At 41.6% G+C, this 19621-nt stretch overlaps 1 protein-coding gene across 7 annotated transcripts in view; it reads right to left on the reverse strand.

The window, feature by feature from the left end:
* nrxn2b (neurexin 2b) overlaps positions 1-19621 on the reverse strand; it is a 634570-nt gene that overhangs the window by 30948 nt on the left and 584001 nt on the right. For all 7 annotated transcript variants that reach the window (XM_072375804.1, XM_072375805.1, XM_072375806.1 and 4 more), the window contains one exon: positions 8618-8789. In XM_072375804.1, coding sequence (XP_072231905.1) covers positions 8618-8789 — 172 coding nt within the window. The remainder of the gene's footprint in view (positions 1-8617; positions 8790-19621) is intronic.

A 19621-nucleotide genomic window follows, 5' to 3' on the forward strand; every position in this document is an offset into this window, starting at 1 on the left:
CTCCGTAATTCCCTCCTTTAGTTTTGTTTACCTTCCCTCCATTGTACTCCTCTATTATTCTTCATTTCCTGGCAACATAGTGAGTTTATTACTTGGAGATTTAATGTAGTACATTGTTGCACAGTGACTGCCATCCATTACTGACAAAGTGCGCAGCAGAGAAAGTAATAAATGCTGAGAATGAAGAGTGTGTGTACTGTATGCTAATGTGCTTGTATTCTGTCCTGGAGAACAGCAGTGACTGGCAACATCCTGATCAAGAAGCAAAGACTTTGGAGGAATCAGCGCACAAAGGTTTTTTGAATCTATGCAAAACTGAAAGAAAAATGTGGGGGAGAAGACGGGATCTGATGGAGCCCATTGAGAACAGAATGTGACTGCAATTAGTCTGAGCAAAAAATGCATGTTGTTAAAAATGCCACAAAGTCCTGCTGGGCTGGTTTTTGTCCTTTCCACTGCGGTGTCAGAAAATCTAAATTCCTCCGTGTTCTCGTTGTGTGTTTGCATCTGTTTGCCTTTGGATCCTTAGAGAAATATTTCATTCCGAGTGAACCGATGAAACTTCTCCCTTCTCACTCCTCTCCCCACCATCTGAAGCCTGCTCTGCATGAAAATGGGGGAAGGATAGATTAAACAGCTGGGCCTTCTCTTCTCCCACTCTAGCATTATCACACTCGCTTTATTCCCAAGACTTCCCTTTGCTTGATATGAAACAATGCTATCAGACCTGCTCTCAAGAAAATCTGATATACATAAGAGAGAGAAATAAACTAGTAAATTAAACAGTGGCTCTAAGCTGTTGAGGTGTATATTTTTCATTTCAGAGTCAACCTCCACTAATGGGCTCCAGTGGATTATGTGTAGGCTCATATTCCTTTAAAGGTGCACTTCACCTGCATGTAGTCATGTGTGGACACCTGCTCAGTGTGTCAATATAGTTTTAAATAACCAAACCCTGATAATGCACCCTTAAACTTAATACATCTAACAACAGATTCCTTCTATTTACATTATGAGAAATCTGGGATCTTGATTTATCTCTTTTACTGCCACTATACATGTTTGATACTTGTTAGAAAACAGCCTCGAACCTTTCATACATGATCTTTCACACTTCTGAAGGGTGACTTTTTAAATCCGTTTATCCAATAACAGAATGCGGGAATACATTTACAAGAAGAAATGTATTATTGTGTGCCTGCTTCCCCAACAGTCACAGCTAGCCAACATGCCAGGAGTTCAGGGCTCTCCATGGCCAAAACTATTCATCCACAAACCTGTGGGATTGTGGGATCATCTCTGTGTTTATGTCACAGCTGCAGTGGTAGCAGGAGCCACGGAGCACACTGACTGTCTGGCACATTGAGGAGACACATAGTACAGTGGGGGACGGGCAGGAGGCCTGTGCAGCGCGCTGGGAGTGTAGGGTATCTGTTTTGATGCCTGTCTGAGAGGGTTTGACTTGAGTGCGCAGATAATCCAGCACATGAATCATACATTGTTTCGTCTCCATCCATATCAGTGCATATGTGTACATCTGTGTGACTACATTTGTGTGTGCACATGGACTCTCTGAGGGGCCAACTGTCATGCATATCATGCAGCTCTGCAAGAAGCCAGATGCCCTTGTACAGGACACTCACATCGGAAATCCATCCACAAGAATGGAGATTATATTGGAGACGATTGGCCAGCAGCCATACCAGTCTCCTTCCCTCCCACAGAACCCTCTCTCTATCAGACTACTCGGAGTCTATTTTTCATTAAGTAATTTTATATGGATTGGATGGAAAATGGATGTAACTTACACAACAATACAGCATTTCAGTAATTTCTTTCCTTCTTCATCTTCTTTTAACCAAATATTGCAGTCAAGTTATGTTGTGTTGCTGTGAAGCACACGGGAAGAGACGATTTCCCTACCCGCCACTCCTATTTGTTCGATGTAAATACATCACCCAGCACTCGTGTCTTCATTTCATATAAAACATAATTGTCACCGTTCTAACTGCTTGCTCATCTTTCATCTGTGCAGCAGTTATCAGTCCTACAGCTTATCATGTCATCTCTCTTCTTTTACTTCTGCAGGATCCAAACCTCCTTTCATCTCAGCCGCAGTGGATTTGTGTGCGAGTGGCTGCCAGAGTCAGCCAAAGGAAGTCCCCCTCCCGAAGCTCATGTGGAAATCAAAGTTGTCACTTCTCTAATTACCTAAAGCAATCTTTTCCCTGTACCGATCTGCACTCCTTGGCTGTCTCTCCCATCTCTCTGTCTCTCTCCTCTTCATTACTTTATTGACGATTTCCCGATCTCTCTCCCTCTCCATCATCCCATAGCCACAGGCTAATAATTCAAGATACTTTCCAACTGTGCAAGATCCAATCAGAAGGAGTCACAGAGCACCAGAGGCCCAATAAGAACTTGCAGAATGTCATCAGTGACGACCGACTAATCTGGCTGACTTACCTCTCACCGACTCTTCTGATGCACTATCCTGAACGAATACAATAAAAACCAAAAGTTCAAGTGTCAGTCATTCCTCATTTCACAATTTTATTCTCAAAGAACAAGAGGTTACATATTCCAGGTGTCAAACAAAAAAAAAAATTTGAACAAAAAGTTGACATAAACCTAACCCCAAAGTTAGACCTGATGACAAAACTTCTAAAACTTTCACAACTTGCCGGCTAGTTCACCTACATGTGGACTGCTGCGTGCTGTGGGGATCATTCATACTTAAACCACATGGCCAGAGGCGGCTGCAACAGAGCGTGTTGTATCTACCTCACCACAGCTTAACAAAAACTTCAAAAGCTAAGAAATAAATGGCTGCGCTATCTGAGCAAAATGATAGTAAATATGGTTTCCTGCCAATCCTGACGAGTTTCACGCCACACTCTCATCTATCATCTTCTGCCCAGTGGACCATTAAAGCTACGCAAGAATGCTTCAGTACTTCTTGTTGGGAGGCCCAAGCCAGAGAAGTGAAATCTAGTCCATGTTCAGTTAAAGTCCCTCCGCCTCCAGCCATTTGTCTGACTGTAGTGTCTTGAACACAGGGCATCCCACTCCTGTCCTTATCCCTTTGCTTTCCCCTGCTTTTAGCTACTCTAACTACTTTTAGAGTGTTCTCATATTTCTTTCGCCAATGGAAAGAGGGAGTCAGATCTTTTTGGCTGCTTCAATCTCCTCAGACTGTCTCTTTATCTGCCTTCTTTATTCACGCTTGGTTTTCTGTCTCCCAGACCGGGGAGGCTGCGAAGACAAAGATGGATGTTGAGAAACAGTGTAGTCATAAAAGTAGTGATAAAAAGGGGAAAGAGGAGGGAAAGAGCACAGATGACCCCTTTTCTTATACCGTTTATCTGAGAAGTAAGAACATCTTAACAGCTCAGTCGGAAGAGCTGGAGCTGACCTCGTTGCTACAAAGAGTGTCTGTCTTCTTCTGTGAATCCACAAATCTCCTTCTTTCCCATTCCTTTTCTCTTAGGGCCAGTCTTCACCCTAAACGGATCTTCTAAACCTTACAGAGCGAAAACAGGGAAAGACAGTAACCCAGTCTTTGTGCTTTATCTATCCTTTCTCTTTCTTTTTCAATCCTTGATTTACGATCGGTATTAAAAGTGTTGGCCTACTCAAGAGGAATATTGTTTTTTCTGGGTGCTCTTCAAGCAGTGCAATGTTACACTGCCTTTGTCTGTGTCTGCATGGGAGTGGTACATATGTGTTCACATGGAAACCCTCATCCAGCACAGCAGCACACTGTCAGCTTGCACACACGATCTCACATCTTTTTCCTCCACCAAACTACTCCCTGTCTTTCTCCCTAACTACTTATTCCTCCTCTCCATTAGTCCGTCATTATTCAGTATCACTGTAAAGCACTTTTACTTTTCCAACGTCCCAACTGCCACCACACCTTCCATCGGCGCACGAACCCCTCACCTCCCACGCCACTTCCTCTTTGAAATTCTAATCAGCTGCAGCCTAGTCAAAAACTAAATAGACAGCTTCACAGTTAGATGTGCAAGTTGTAAAAAGGGACAAGTGAGTAAGTCGTAAGTGTGGGAGAAAGACTGATCACTGTGCTCTTACATTGGACATAATGACACATTTAGGGGGCAGAAAAGTACGGTAATCACAGCCAATACATGATGATGGTGACGGCATAACTATGGCTTTAAAAAGCAGAATGATCATCTAAAGCTCAGGGGTACTGAAGATAATACCAAATGCCAAATGTAATATGAACTCACAGGAAATGGATGGCTCTTTTCACAAGTCTTTTTTTCTTTAATGTCATAATTTCTTGTGGTGAGTGACTATAATCACAAAAAGAGTTAAAGCAGAAAGGTGATGATGATGATGACATGGGGGAATTGTAAGATAAAGAAGAGACAGACAGGCATGCATATAACACCTCTACACACACACACACATGGACACACACACACACTATATGCGCCTATACATCTGCATATAAATAGCTACATGAGACCAATATACTGAGCCACATACTAAGCTTCCACTTTTCTACCTTGAAGCTCTCTATTTCTCTTGGTCAGTTTCTGGAGCAGCTGCTGAAAGGGCAGCTGGCTTCTTGTAAGCGGGGATTAATGCTGTGGCAGGCCCCCATTCACTGAAACTGATCCCCCTTCTGTGTCCGAGGGTCACAATCAGCACAAGTTAAAGAGCTGGGAGAGAAAAACCCCGAAAAATCTAAAATACAGGCACTCAACATTTTTAGAATCTGACGAATCCATTTTAACATGCAAATTCTGACCATTTAAAATCAATTTTACTCGCCGATGCATACTCAATGTACTGTAGTACACAGACTGTGCAAAAAATGTGCAGTTCATGTAAAAAATTAGGTACAAATGAAGACAACACTGCTGCCACTGCATCATTAGCAAGGAAGTTCTCGAAAAATCACTTTAGCAATGAATGCTGACAAGAGCAGCTGTGTGAAAAGCAAACATTGTTAGAGATGCTTCATTCAGATGATTACAGGTAGACAGTGTAACATCTGATAAATGAAACTGCACATTTTCCTCTTAAAAAGAATTAACCTAAACAATAAATGTTGCTGTGAGAACAGGGGGTATCAGATCAGTAACTCAGTGACTTTCACTGTGATTCTGTTGAATAAGTCATCAGCATTCAATAAGCTTGCACACACTTAGTGCTACTGTGATACTGGCTGAAGTTGGCTACTCCAGGAAATAGTACTGGTCACTAACAAAAGATTGTAGACAAAACTAACTAACTTCTTTCTATTTGAAAGTAGAAGAATGTGTTGTTTCTTCTTTGTGAAAAGCTGCAGTCTCACTTTCATTAATGTGCTCAACTGTCAGAGAAAAATGCAGCGGCTAAAGGTCTCTGATGCCGAGCAGACTTATGTTTTCTTCTGCACTCTGTGTTAAGTTTAGATAACACCAAGAAGTCATGGAGGTTTCCCATACTTAGCAACTTGTTATTTTCCTAAGACATGGACATTCTTCTGAATAAATGTGTGTGTGAAGTAAATGTGGATGCAGTCTGGTAACAATGTAGGACGTCTTTCAACACAATTTCTTACATTCTAACATTGAGCAGACTATTATGTCCTTGTACAATGTGTAACTAAAAAAAAAGGTCTATCAGAAAGTTATTTTCTTACAGAATAATGGCAATTACAACTGAGTAGTATTACATAGCACTGCCTGTTTATCTGTGGCCATGCAGTGATGCTCAGGGTGACACAGGGATGTTATTATTGAGCCAGTCTGCCATTTTTGGGAATAAGGGATGTGGGGTGTGCCAGTAACTGTTGCTGCAGGACCAACCGGAGATGCCTGACATCTGGGATTAGCTGGCTGGGCAACCCTCTGACATTTTGTGTCTGCTCTTTGTCCATCAAGTGCATGCATGCGTATACGCAAACAAAGAGGCACAAAAGCATGAGACACACAGGCCACATGCGCTGCGTGAGACATGCAGACGGACACATGCACTGTCACACATAGAATCAGACATGGACCAAAACACCCACTGACAAGACTCCCTTAGGACACCAAACATCACTTCATGGGACATCAGACGACGTGTTGCTTTGCTGTTGAATACCCCTGACCCGTAACGACCAAATTTGCTGTCAACATCTTGTCTCTCCAAATCATCAGCTTGCAATTGGCGGCTGTTTATATGCTGCTGTTAAGCCTGGGCTTTAATGGAGGCTTTGTGAAGAAAGCAATGCAACTCTTCTGGGTCTAATTTAGAAGTGAAGCCTTGTATATAATGCGCTTAAACGTGGATATTTATGAGGAAAACATTCAGAAAGACAACTTGTCTTACTTATGAGAAATGAAAGAATTACATTTTATCTTTCATCGTCCTTCTCCTCTGCCCCTGGGAACATTTACTTTGCTTTGGCAGTGGTCTAGGAGACAGGAAAGCTTGCTTGTAACTCATTGTATGCACAAAGTATTAGAGCTCAAAACATCCCAAAGAGACTGCGTGATGTGGGTCACAATAATCCCATTGGAGAGGAGATTTCACAGGAAACTGCACTTGCTTGTTTTGTTGGAGGGACTTGCCAAAATTGGTACCTGTTACACTTAAGGCCCCATTGGAAGCATCTTTCAGGTCTACTTGCTCTGTTTTTCTCAAAATCTATTTACAAGGACAATTCTAAGATGATTTCAGAGCTCTGCTGGGACATCATTGCAACACTACTGCGTTAAGGAAATGAAGTACCTTGGAATACATTCCCACACTGTGAATGAAGTGTTTGGGTCCGGTTTTAAGAGAAGAGAAGATGTCTAAATATCCAGTCTTAGTCTTGTGAACTTGTTTCAACAAGAGAGCTGCTTTTTTCTTCTCTTGTCTATAAAATTGAAACTCACTCTCTTGTCTTACGCACCTCATTCGTCAGTTATCAAGTTACAATCCCCGCTTACAGACTCCCTCACAAACTCCTCCGCCCCTTTGTGCTGAAGCCTCATCCAAGGTTTTGCTTTCTTAATGTGTAACATTTCTCTATTTCCCCGGGACGCCGCCCAACCAGACATTTGCGCCTGGAACCTTCAAAGCGGATGCCCAAAAATAGTTTGAGTGTATCTGGCTCACATAAATGAATCAAAGCTTTTCTGTTTCCTTCCCTTGCTCCTGATAATCCCATAAAACTTCAGTCAGGCTTCAACCCCCAGCAGACGAACAAGTAGTCATCAGATAAACTAACAAACAACAACAAAATAACACTCTTCAATTCTTGATCAGCAGAGGAAAAGGAAAGAAAGATTTGATGAGGACAACAACAGCGGTGGGGAGGGCGGAAGGGAAGAGGAAGAAAAAGAATCCAATATGGGCTGTGCATGTTTCTTGATGAAACAAAACCTAGATTTGGATGATGACAATGTTAACAGGCTCCTCTACTGTTATTTTGTAAGGGGTTTGTGCTATTGTTAGATGAAGGCTCCTCTTTGGAGCGTTTTCTGTTGTGAAAAGGGCTGCATTTCCATCATAATAACAACTGAAAGGAGTGAACTGTCACAGAGCGCTTCCTCCTCTGGCTGTGATGCATGCCCCTTAGTCTGGCCTCGCTGCGCTGATGGATGAGCAAGAGAATATGCTTCCCTAAATGCCAAAACAAAGCCTCAAAATGTGGGACCACTGCTGTGACAGAAAATGTCACAGTCTCTTTGCTCTGTACTGTACGTCAACGAGAGTAAATATCATGGCCACATTAGCAGCACTCACCCTGCTGTATTTAAACAATGACGTTTCGCTTGAAATTATTTTAGACAAAGGAGACGAAGGGTGACATCGACGGAGCTGATGAAAAAAAAAATAAATTATTTTCTATTCAGGCTCTTCAGTTTGTCCAACCGTTATTAATGCAGGCAGATAGTCCAGCTTAGCCTGGTATTTGGAATGTGAAAACTAAAAATACGTCTTCCTTTGAACAACCTTGTAGAATGGGGGAAACACAGTGCAGAGAGAAATTAAGTGTGAGCTTCTGCATAGCAAATATAGCCTGAAAATTCAGGCAGAAATAGAATACAACCATTATTGTTAAACAACAAGCGAGTGAATTAGCAACACTCCCAGCAGTGACTCATCTGGTGTTTGCCCTCATTTTAAGTCTGTATGATGTTGTGCTTCTGTATATTCTGGAGGCATGACTTAGAAACACCGTCACAGACTTTCCCAGTATTAAATTCCCTCCCTGTGTGCCCTAAAAACTTGTTCATCAGCTATACCGGACTGTCATATTGTTATTCAGCTAAGCTCCGCTCTATCCTGGCTTCACGGTGCCAGGGGCTACAATGGTAGACTAACTGCTGAGAGAAAGAAGCTGTTAAATGGGAGATTGCCTGCCTCAGGAAGGGTCTTTAGTTTTTCCGGCCCGTAGGACCTGCGCCTGACTTAATCACACACTAATACAGGCAGACTCTACGGTCATGATAAATAAACCAGAATTAAAACTAACTTTTACTGGCAAATGGGACCCTGAAGTAATGAATGTTCTTCCAAAGCACTTTTTTTTTTCTCTCTCTCCACTGTGTTGTCCAGATTATCAGGGAAATCAGTTCAAAAAGAAAAAAACTCCCTGGATCAGGGTTTCTGTTCCTACCTGAGGGGAAACGCTCGATGACAGGCTGGTTGTCCACCTGTAGTGTGGCGTTACCACCACTGCGTGTGAATCGCACCACGTGGTATTTGCCGTCGCTCACCATCACTGCGCTCTCCTCGATGATTATGTCGTCCGTTCCCACGTTGAAGATCACACCGATCCTTCCCCGTTCCTACAAGCAGATTATAGGAAACTATGTCAGGAGAGTGTACCAACAATACAAAACTATTGAGTCACAAAGGTCGACCCATAAAAGCGGACTTTACATTTGAGTGGAAAGTATTTTATTTCTATTTTTGACAGATCCTGTAAAAATCTAAGCAGGCTTCTATACAGTCCTTTGTTTAAGAACTTGGACATTCCCCTTCCTGCCTGGTTCTCCAGCACAATATCCTCCTTGCTGTAGTTTATTCAATGGGGAAATGTGGCTCAGGTGATAGAGTGGTTGTCCACCAGTCAGACTTTTAGTGAGAGAATTCCACTCCTTGTATTAACGTTCCTTAGTTCCTTAGGTGAGATACTGAATTCAACATTGCCCACAGTGAACCCATTGGTAAATTATTTTCTTTTTAAACCAACACATTGAGGTCTTTCAAACAAGACTTAGGGCCATTTTAACCAATCTTGTATAGATGGTATTTCAGCAGACATAGCTTTGATCTAAAGAAATACCTCATCTACTTTTCACTGGACTGGAGATTGAGATCTACATATTTTACACACTATGAGCTGTAAAAACTTTAATCAGTCTTTGATAGTTTACCATTTTACGCATTTTTTACCTCTTTGATGCAAAAGCATTTTTTTCTTCAAAAACTTAAAGGTGCTTTTGAAAATTCAACTACAGCTATCAGTAAAACTGGAAAAAGTAATACCTAGATGTTACATAAAATAGTATAATACAACTTAGATATTCAACTGAAAGTATTTCAAGATGGTTTGAATTTTCTTGTAATACCTCTTTGTGCCGCTATATGGGACATGAGTCACTAAAGTGTCTAGTATGTCCTGTAGCCAACAAAAGAAGAAGAGAAAACTGGCGCTGGCAATGACTAGCAAATAAACTACCGCTTTATAGAGCACAGACACGTGTAATAGTGGAAACACAGTAACTGCAGCCATAGTGGAAGCTCCTGGCAAGGGAACACTACTTTCACCACCACCCCTTTCCCTCTCTCGCATTCAGCTGCAAAGATATGCAATGACAGAAAAAGAGCAAAAACATGATTAAAGAAACTCTGTAACTTCGGTAATTTTTTGATTGCGTTCTCTACTGCTGCTCATGTGCCTGAACTGGAGAAAGGGAGTAAACAAATGGATGGCTCACACTGACAGTAGTTACACTGCATTGAAATAAAGTCAAATTTGCAGTGTATTACACTATACTAATACACAAGGTATGGTTGCTGTTTTGTTGTCCTGTATGCTTCTTTAGACAACAAAAACGCCTTCTGTTTCTGCAGTCTGATGACTTTGTGAGCGTCACATTTCACACACATCAGGCTGGTAAAGAAGAGAGCACTCACTAAGGACTCCAACACCTTTAGTATTCATCAACCGGATGACCCCCTCCCCTCTTCAATCTATTAGTGTTGACAGCCGCCCACTGATTCCAGTTTATTACAGTCAACCGCCTACTCCACTCTGTTCTCCCGTAACTTCCTCTCTCTCCCTCTGTGGTTTTTGTCCTCTGTCCCAGGAAAGGTCAAAGTCATTTACAGAGTTACAGTCTGCCAGAGAGCCACAGACTAGAGCACATACCAGACAGCACCATCACAGACACATTGTCTGTCTGGTAGTAAATTCTCTGTTGCAGTTTTGTTCTGCACAGCTGTAAGACTCTGCTCCGGTAACCGCAGACAGGAACACTTCCTGATTGTCAGTAGAGGTCGAGCTCCTTTGCAGATGGGGTCAGGATTGCACATCGCTCTCTGCCCTCTGCAGCTACAATGCCATTGATTCCATTATCTCATTAGTTATGTACATTTATTTTATCCACTTCCCATATGCCAAGATATTTAGAGGTGAACGTGTGGCTTTTTGCCTGCAGCGATTTTCCATTATTCATGGCTGATTAAGTATTTTCAAAAAAAGAAAAATACAACAAAGTAATGTTAAAAGAGCTGAGAAATGCAAGTTAATTAAGTAAATAAGTGCAGAGGTTGTATGGTAAGTTAATGATCAGTGTAATCAGCCCAATGTATGTGCTCCTTGGTGCTGTATCAAGCGGTTACAGCATTGAGCCAAGGACACAAAAAGGCTGTGCACTGATGACAGCCCTGATTAGGGTATTAATTGAGCAGGCTTAAAAGGCGTTGCTGGCCTGTGTGATTAATGCAGTACAGGGATCAACATTCTTTAAGAAGTAGGAGAATAAACATCACGACTCTAAGTGGAAGTCCAACAGGAAACACAGGTAGCTTTCCCATGAAGTACTACCCTATACCAGATCTGGTTGAGTTGCCCACAGTGGTGCCTGATGGACTTCTCAACACATGATCTCATTCTGTAAAGAAAAACAGCAAAGTGCTTCCACCTTTTTAGTCACTTAATGAATTGATTCATGTTATGTAGTAGCCCTCGCAAGTCTTTCTGCCTGCTCTCCCCATGCACACCAAAATATAGACTCTAAGACTTCAAAATGAAAACTGTCAGGGAGTGATTGAAAAGGCACTCAAGAATGAAAACTTAATTAAAGCTTAGATTATTGTTACCTTCGAGATGCTGCATTTTGAGAAACAAAATGGAGAGAGAAATATCGCTGGATGGAATTGTCAGGATCATCCCACACACTAGGAAGCTTAGAATAATCACAACACCTTTGCTTGGAAAATTAATTCAATTTGCCAGGGCAAAGCAGAATGAATCCACACTATTAGGACTGAAAAGCAGAGGGAAGGAGGGAATTTTAGTGATATTTACAGAGAGATTAGCATTTGTGTTCCGCAACATTAAGGTTCTTCTCTGAACTGAGGGAATGTATCGAGCCCATTACGGCAAGAAGCCGCTGGGAACCAGAGCTTTCTTAAAAATGATTTTAGTGAAGCAGTAATGACATTTTAATGGCCATTTCTCTTAAGCGAACATATCTCTGGAAACAGAAGGAAAAAAAACCCTCTTTGAATGACTGGGTGCAGTCAAGCCTGCAACAATGAAATGAAAGGACTGTAAGGTAACTTAAATAATCCCTGGCTGCTCTTTAAACACCACTGATTCTCAAGTACTGCTTAGCAGTCCATAATCTGCTGCTGCTGTTGGCTAATATCAGATTGTTACATTTTTTTCCTCTTTCATCTAGAGGCTAGCTCATCTTCCTTTTCTTTATTGGGCCAATCAGTAGTGTATGTAGGGGGTCCACTGTAGAGGGGAAATGGCTGATACAGTTTCAATTACATCCAATTTCTATCTCAAGAGCTCAAGGAAGACAGCATCTCTTTGTTCAATAAAATATTCAAGGATCAACAATGGGAAGGGGCTGGGAATATGTCTGCAGACTGAAATGAGTTTTAACTAAAGCCAAATCATTTCTGGTATTGTTGCATTGAGCTTCACAGAGAAAAGTGACTATTATTACAATTATTAAAGCACAAGCTTGCTGTCCTCACCAAATATCTGACATCTTAATATAACAAAGAGGTTATATTTGCAGAACAGAAAACGCTGATCAGTCTCTCATACAACAAAAAAACCCCAAAAGAATTTAATGAAAAGTTTCTTTAATCCTCTCCTCTGAGTTTTCTCCTTCTATGTTCTCAAAGACAAAGCAAATTGGCTTTTGAATTCGGTGTGGCAGCCACAGCAGAGAAAGAGCTGTACTGGAATACGAGAGCATTTCCGTCCGAAATATTTCAACATGACCTTGCAGTGTGCGAGAGCGCGTCAAGGTAAAAGCTGCTGTCGAGAGGGGAATGAGAATGAGGCAGAGGCTGCAGTTGGCGTGTGTGTATCAGGGTTATCTGGCAGCCTCAGAGAGCTCTAGCTGATCATTTTGAGCAGAAAAGAAAGAGAAAAGGGAGGAGGAGGAGGAGGAGCAAGGGGCAGAGTGAGACACTGTGCGATACAAGGACAAGAGGAACCTCGATGATCCTCTGGGGTCTTAAGGTGCTTTGAGATCAAAGCTCCTCCTGAAGATGTCAAGATCTCATTGTTTCTTCTCAGCACACTGGAAGTCAATTAAGGAGGGAGGGGGGCATAGGGGAAATATAAAGGCAGTTTTGAAGGATTTGTTTCTTTGTTTCATTTCTTAACTGACAGCTCAGTTACTTTGCTTCTTCTCTAACACACTCAACAGCTTCATCCCCACACACATCTTACTATTTTGTATTTGTATTCCATTTCTGCTTTCTCCTCTCAGATCTGATACATGAATGCCAGGGAAGTGAATTAGGGGGCAAAAATAACAGAGAAAAGTGAATTCAGTAAGACCCTGTCTGAGACAGTTACAGCTGTTTAAATCAGCCAAGGTATTTTGCATTTTGCTGTATCAACGGGCCTTAAGAAACTGTCCAGAAAAGTGGCTGACCAGTTCAAGAATTTGCTGATGCCGATAATTCGGTTTGACAGATTTCATATTAACATTCCCATGGGTGGTGGAAATGCAAACCATTCATCAGCTTCTTTCTCATTTCCCCAATAATGATCTATCACAGCCTGTATCTACTTGAGCCTAACTTGACATGCGAGCGTAAGTATGCAGAGCTGCAATATTTATGAGCTTATGAATCAGCCAGTGGAACAGAGTGAACAGAAATGACTGATAAATAGATTTTTACAGAATGCCCGATGAAAAGCAATCAATTTTTATCCCGATGCGCACATACATCTGACACTTCCCTGTAGTGTGGGCTGACTTAATGTTTCATACAGACTTCCAGCATGAGAACAGCTATATAACTTATATACCGAATGTGTGCATTAATGTTAAAATGTATGTGCTATTTGCAGTAACAGATGAATATAGGTGAATGTTTTTATCCTGCAGGCTTCTGCAACTGAGCTTATATACCATCATCGGATATCTCTACATCTTGCCTTTGAGGGTAATTCTGGCTCAGTATGGGTAATCAGCCTGTCAAAATGTATGCGTAATGCCTGCGAGAGGAGATCGGCTGTGGCATCTGCTACAAGAAGAACAGTACAGCAGGGCTAATCTTCCACTCTGCAGCGTTATGTAAGAAAAAAAAAGAAAAATAGGCAGTTGCATAACGTGCAGACTTCTTGCCGGCTAAATCTCCAACTGTGCGTCTTCATAGCGTTGTGTTGTGGCACAAAGAGGAAAACCCGGAGGCCCAGCAGGAATTCGGAGCCAAGGTGCTGTCATCAGGAGCTCAGACTTCATGTCTACCCCGCTTAACTCATCACCCGCCTCAAGAGATGTTTAAGATGGAGCTACATGTGTGTCATTTTGATTTGGTCGACGGTGGAGAACTGTCGCTTTACAGAGAGGATGTGGTTGGTTCCATTCACCACACCTTCTCTCTGCTGCTGCTCAGCCAACTCATTTGTATGTGTTTGCCGTGATCTCCGGCAGTCACCTTGAGCGTGTCCCCCACCCCCCTCCACACATCTCTTCATCTTAATAGCACTTTAGCCTCCCCTTCCCTCTTTCCCTCCCTCACTTCAACTCCTCCTCTTCTGTGCCTCTTTTCAGTGACAGTGGTCATCTGTTCTTCCCTGCACTGACAACAAGGACTGGCTGCTCTAATGGTGAATCAGATCTCATTGAAAAATCAATGAGTTAGACTAATGTGGCGTGGGTGTGTGAATGCGTGTGTTTGTGTGTACGCGTCTGAATCTGAATCTCCCATCAGAGCATGACTCACGCTGGGCTTGCCTATTTGTCCTGGAGTACACACTAACCGGCAGAGAGCCAAACTGCTGCGAAGGAGGCAACATTTATGCTCAAGAGTGAGAAAAGGAAACATAAATCAGCCGAAACACCGTCCTCTACATACATCTATTGTAAGCTTGCACCAAAACTTGTTGGCCTCCAATTTCTAGAGGTAGAAAAACAACACGTACAATACACGCTGAGCTGATTCCATGATGTTTACCACTGGGACTGTTGATGGATGATGTCCTCCAGCACAATGGCCATTTCACATCAACACAGACACACACACACTTATATGCTAACATGTGAATGTCCTTGCCAATGTTATTCTGAAGTCGGCCACACACCGCTACCTTATTTAAAAAGCTGCTGGACAGATGGACAGACATACACCCACACCTAAATATACACAGACATTTGACCATGTAAAGTGGCTGAGATCCACCTGATGGTACAGAGGGAAGCGTTGGACAAGTGGGACAAGTTCATACTGCTCTTATAGCTAATTCATAGACCAAATAGATAAATAAACCCTCTATTTGTTTCCATTTGGTATATGACACACTTCATATATTTCAATCACATACTTAGAGTGAATCAACTGAGTGCAGTGATTCCAATGATATATATTGATTATGGTCTGAAAGTCTGCCTAGAGCAGTATTAAGTGATTTTTCAGCCACTTGGGGGGTAACAAACTGCAAAGACAATGCATAGAAATTGTGTTATAAAGATAAAGAGAGTAATAACACGTAGAGCTAAAGAGATAGTGAGCTACAAAGCAGGGTGAGAATTCTTTATCTGGATGCTCACGACTGGGAACTCAAATACTTTATTCATATCAACATGATTACTGAAGCAAAATAATAATGCTGGTTTGATTGTGAGCTGTGTGAAACAGTAAAGGCCAGAAAACACGATGCCCAACGATGCGCGTTGAAACAGCAGCTCCTACTACTTTTACAACCCCCTCTGTCACTTCTTGACACTGTCCTATTTTCCAGCATCACTGCTCCTGAAGGAAAGAATTCTTAAAAATTGTGCGTGTCCAAAGCAAGTACATCTTAGCAGCTCTTCTTCTATGGTGCTTAAGCTTAAATGATTTATTTTTGTTCGTTTTATAGCAGTGCTCTTAGGTCACATGTCACATATTTTGTAGTATTAGTAAAATGGATTAGAAGCGATGACCTAGATGGGGAATTAGCCGAAGCGATACGACCCACAATGCTGTCATTAAAAATAAAACCTCTTATCAAAGTCACCACAGCTCACGGTGTATGTGGTCAGACGCAGGCTGACCACATACACATTTCCTATTGGTGTTCATGGTGGCGTGTTTATGAGGATATCAAACGTATCTGACCATTTGGCCAAAGAAAAGCACTGTTCCAGAAAGTCGACTCTGACCTTTTTATTCAGAGCTGTGCAGTGTGACACTTCTCAACTTAAAGCATCCATCATTGCTGGCCAGTCAGCCTTCCACTGTGTTATCATATGATAAATGAATAAAACAGACCTGTGGTAATAGGGGGAATAAGCCACCTTAGTGCTAAAACATAGTCATCATTTACAACCTAGACTGCTGTCAAGAGATGTGTTCAGATAGTTTAAGGTTATCAAGATGCAGGAGTGAAGCCTGAACATTTCTAAGAGCAAAGATGTTTTCATATAAGTGCCTCTTCAATCCTTCCTCAGCAAGAGACAAATGGAGGATGGAAGAGATAGTGGACACAGGCACAAAAAAGGCAGTAAAAGTGGGGCTATAAGGAAAGGATGGTAACAAGAGGAAGAAATGTTTCGGGAAAAAAAGAAAAAGCTAATAAAGGATTGGAAAGCACAGCACTGGAGCTGTGGGGGGGTGTTGTCCTACAGGACAAGCCAGGAAAGGATCTCTGTTACTTTGCCAGTGGAAATCAATGTCTGTCCACCCACGGTTCATCGCTTTACCAGGTTGGTCCACACACCTCTAGATATTTGTCAATTAAAGCGACTTAATGGGATACAAAGAAGCTTATGATGCCTTTGAGTGTCGCATTTTATGTGATGTTTTAGTTCTTTTATTAACCTTTGCATCATCTGCCTCTCGTTAATCCTTCATCAGATTCTAAGGTATGACAATAATCCCTGTATCTGCCACAAAACCTAATCACACTGGCCACTGTCCTCGGAACAAAGCACGGCAACAGCAGGTGACTCGCACAACATTTTATCAGTTTTATAACAGAACTGGATGCTTGGCTAACTCCAGCAGCTGCATAGTGTTTCTACAGTCGATTTCTTTTCAAAATGGATTTTCTTTCCATCAGAACACTTCTTAATATTATTTACTTTCTTCAACAAAGAAGGACTACTGCCTCACCTTCACATGTCCTCAGATACAATATCTTGCCTTTTGGCTTGTATTTTTCTAATCTGTCTGCCTTCATCTCCAGCTCTCCCCCTCCTCAGAGACTCATTACGGTCTCTGAGGAGTCGCTTTAGTAGAATCCACTTGATCCACAGGCTCTTGTGAATGATTTGGGAGAAATAAGTGATACCCAGAGAACTCTGTGGCTGATGGAGATGGCCGCATCATGTCCAAAACAAATAGATTTGTAGATTATTCCTGCCTGGCAGCGTAAATCTAGTCAGCAAACTGTGAAATGAGATAGTTGAGTCCTTGAATATTGTGCATAAGCTGTTTTTTTTTTGTTTTTTTTTAGGCTTTGTACAATATTAATCCTTTCTGACATTGTATGGGTTAATTCAGTGACTTGGCATCGTCTGTCTTATTTGATGCTGTAATGAGGTCAACAGATTTACAAAGGCGTGAATAAATCGTCATCACTTTATCACTCGTCCCATATTAGACATGATGATGAAGATAGAATGAAACAGCTCTGAGAAAACTGCTGAGATTTTTGTGATGTTTTTAAAATCCCTAAATGCTTATTAATATATCACTTTGTAAAATGAGTCTAACATTACACAGATGTCCACCAACACCTGGAAGCGGTCACCGATGTCAGGAGATTCTTTTCACTGCCTCGTGTTACTGCAAGATGTGATGTGGATATAATTAAACAGTAAGCATTCATGAAGATTAAATTCTCTTTAGAAAATAAGGCTTTATCTCCTAAACAATGTCACATTATGTTTATGATAATGCAGAAATGTGGCATCACAAGAAGAGGTAAGGACGAGATGTGCCTGATCGGTTAAGTAAATAGACTTTTGCATGGCTGAGAGACATTTTTTTTTTAACATTTTGGCTGTGTGTGTAACTATGGGAGAGGTGTGTGTATTAATCTTTTGAAGTGTGTGTGTGTTCTGGTGCAGCCTGTTCCTCTGTTTAGGAGAAGTGAGGCAGGCAGCTGGCTGAAATTGAAGGGAATGACTGTGACCTTCGCACAAAATCAAGAGCGAAATGTTCTGTGTTGCCGTTCTTTTTGCTCGTCTCTACTTCCTGTCTTTAGAGCTTCACTTTCCATCTCCTAGTCTCTGTATCTTTCCTCTGCTCTGCACAACAGAGCTACACAGCCTGGTCTTACAGAAACAGGACCGCAACCTCTTTACACTGCATTACGTGGTGGAAGCGTGTAATTTGTTGAAATTACATCCTGGCACCACAGAAAACCACAAGCTTTTACGCCATTGTCTTGGTTAACGTGAATCGGTTTGGGAATTTACATGAAATTACATATGCATTACTACACTTGTATCAGGCTGTCAAAACCATGACCTTTTCCTTCACCTAACTAATTATTTTTGGTGCCTTGACTAAAACAAATAAAAGCTTTAAAAAATTTATAACAAGATAGAGGAACAATAGTCCATATGAGAATCCCACCCCAGCTTTCTGGTTAATTTCCTTGCAGTCATGTATCTGCAACCACTATCCCATCAGACCTCTGAATGTAGACTTTTGTTAGTATTTGTTAGTATCTCAAATCAACAAAATAACTGTAAACCTTTGCATTGATTTAGTTGCTAACGGCCTTTTCATCACAATGTTTCTGTGGTGCAAGCTTCATTTCATCTTTCTGACGTCTTTATGTGAGATCAGATGCAAAAATGAAAAATCGAGCATCTGTATGTTTTCTTTCTCATGCTTTTTTAGCTCTTTTTGTAGCATACTGCCTGCAATAGGGGAAAAAAACCCATTGGACAGTTTGTGCTATGAACAAACTTAAATAGTGCACTTTTCTTTGCCTGGAGAAGAAAAGCTCTTTGACAGTAAGTAGAAGAAAATAAATACTGAGCATTCATCAAATGACCTGTGGCAGACATGTGCCATTAAGTGCAGCAGTAAAAAAACTATATATGTCACCAGTATAACTCCTATTCCTAAGTATACTCTGATGGTTTGTTTGATTTGGATCACAGGCTGCTGGATGGTTGGTCAGACTGCCCACTTTCTAACTACAACTCTCTTTATTCTCTACCATCATTTGCTGTCTGTTCAATTTTTCTTACCTGCCCTTCTCTTCTCCCCCATCTGTTCCCTGATAACTGTCCCTCTCTCAATCATCCTCCACACTCTCTCCCCAGTCTCTTTTTTTATTTTATTTTGATCTCTGCACACAGAGTGTGAGGTTGAAGCCCAGTAGAGAAGAACGGCTGCTGAGCACACAGGCTAATATTTGCCCTACGCTAAACTGAGCAAACACGGATAAAGTGAACACAATCTCTTCCTCTATCCCTGGCCGTCTGCCTTGTTGTCCTTTCATTCCTGTCCTGTCTTTCCAGCGCCGCTGTAGAACCAACTGCTGCTTAATCAAGGCACACTCTGTGCACATGTTGTTTCCAAGCGAATCACTGGGTGAAGGATAAATCTGATACCATAATCTGTTTCCCGTGTGTGTCTTTCTGCATCAGGGCATGGAGCCTATTAGCCACACCTGTACAATCCAGTGGCTTCTAATCCAACAGGCCTGCAATAGAAGGCCTATTTATTCATCTTGAAATATTCTGTTTTTGGTGGTAAAATGCAGAGCTACGACACCCACATATACCACTATGGTTATAATGAGCTTCTGGAAACCATCATTTTTGTCAACTATATGCACCACCACTAATGTAGACTGTCATGAACATAGCAAATCGTGTGCCCATGAGATGCAAGGGGAAAAAAACGGGTTTCCATTCACTAGCCAAGCAAATCCCAAGCAGTCTTTTCAAGGCTGCAAAAG

Source organism: Leuresthes tenuis, unplaced genomic scaffold (assembly GCF_036924035.1).
Source record: "Leuresthes tenuis unplaced genomic scaffold, fLeuTen1.0.hap1 SCAF_22, whole genome shotgun sequence".
NCBI lineage: Eukaryota > Metazoa > Chordata > Actinopteri > Atheriniformes > Atherinopsidae > Leuresthes > Leuresthes tenuis.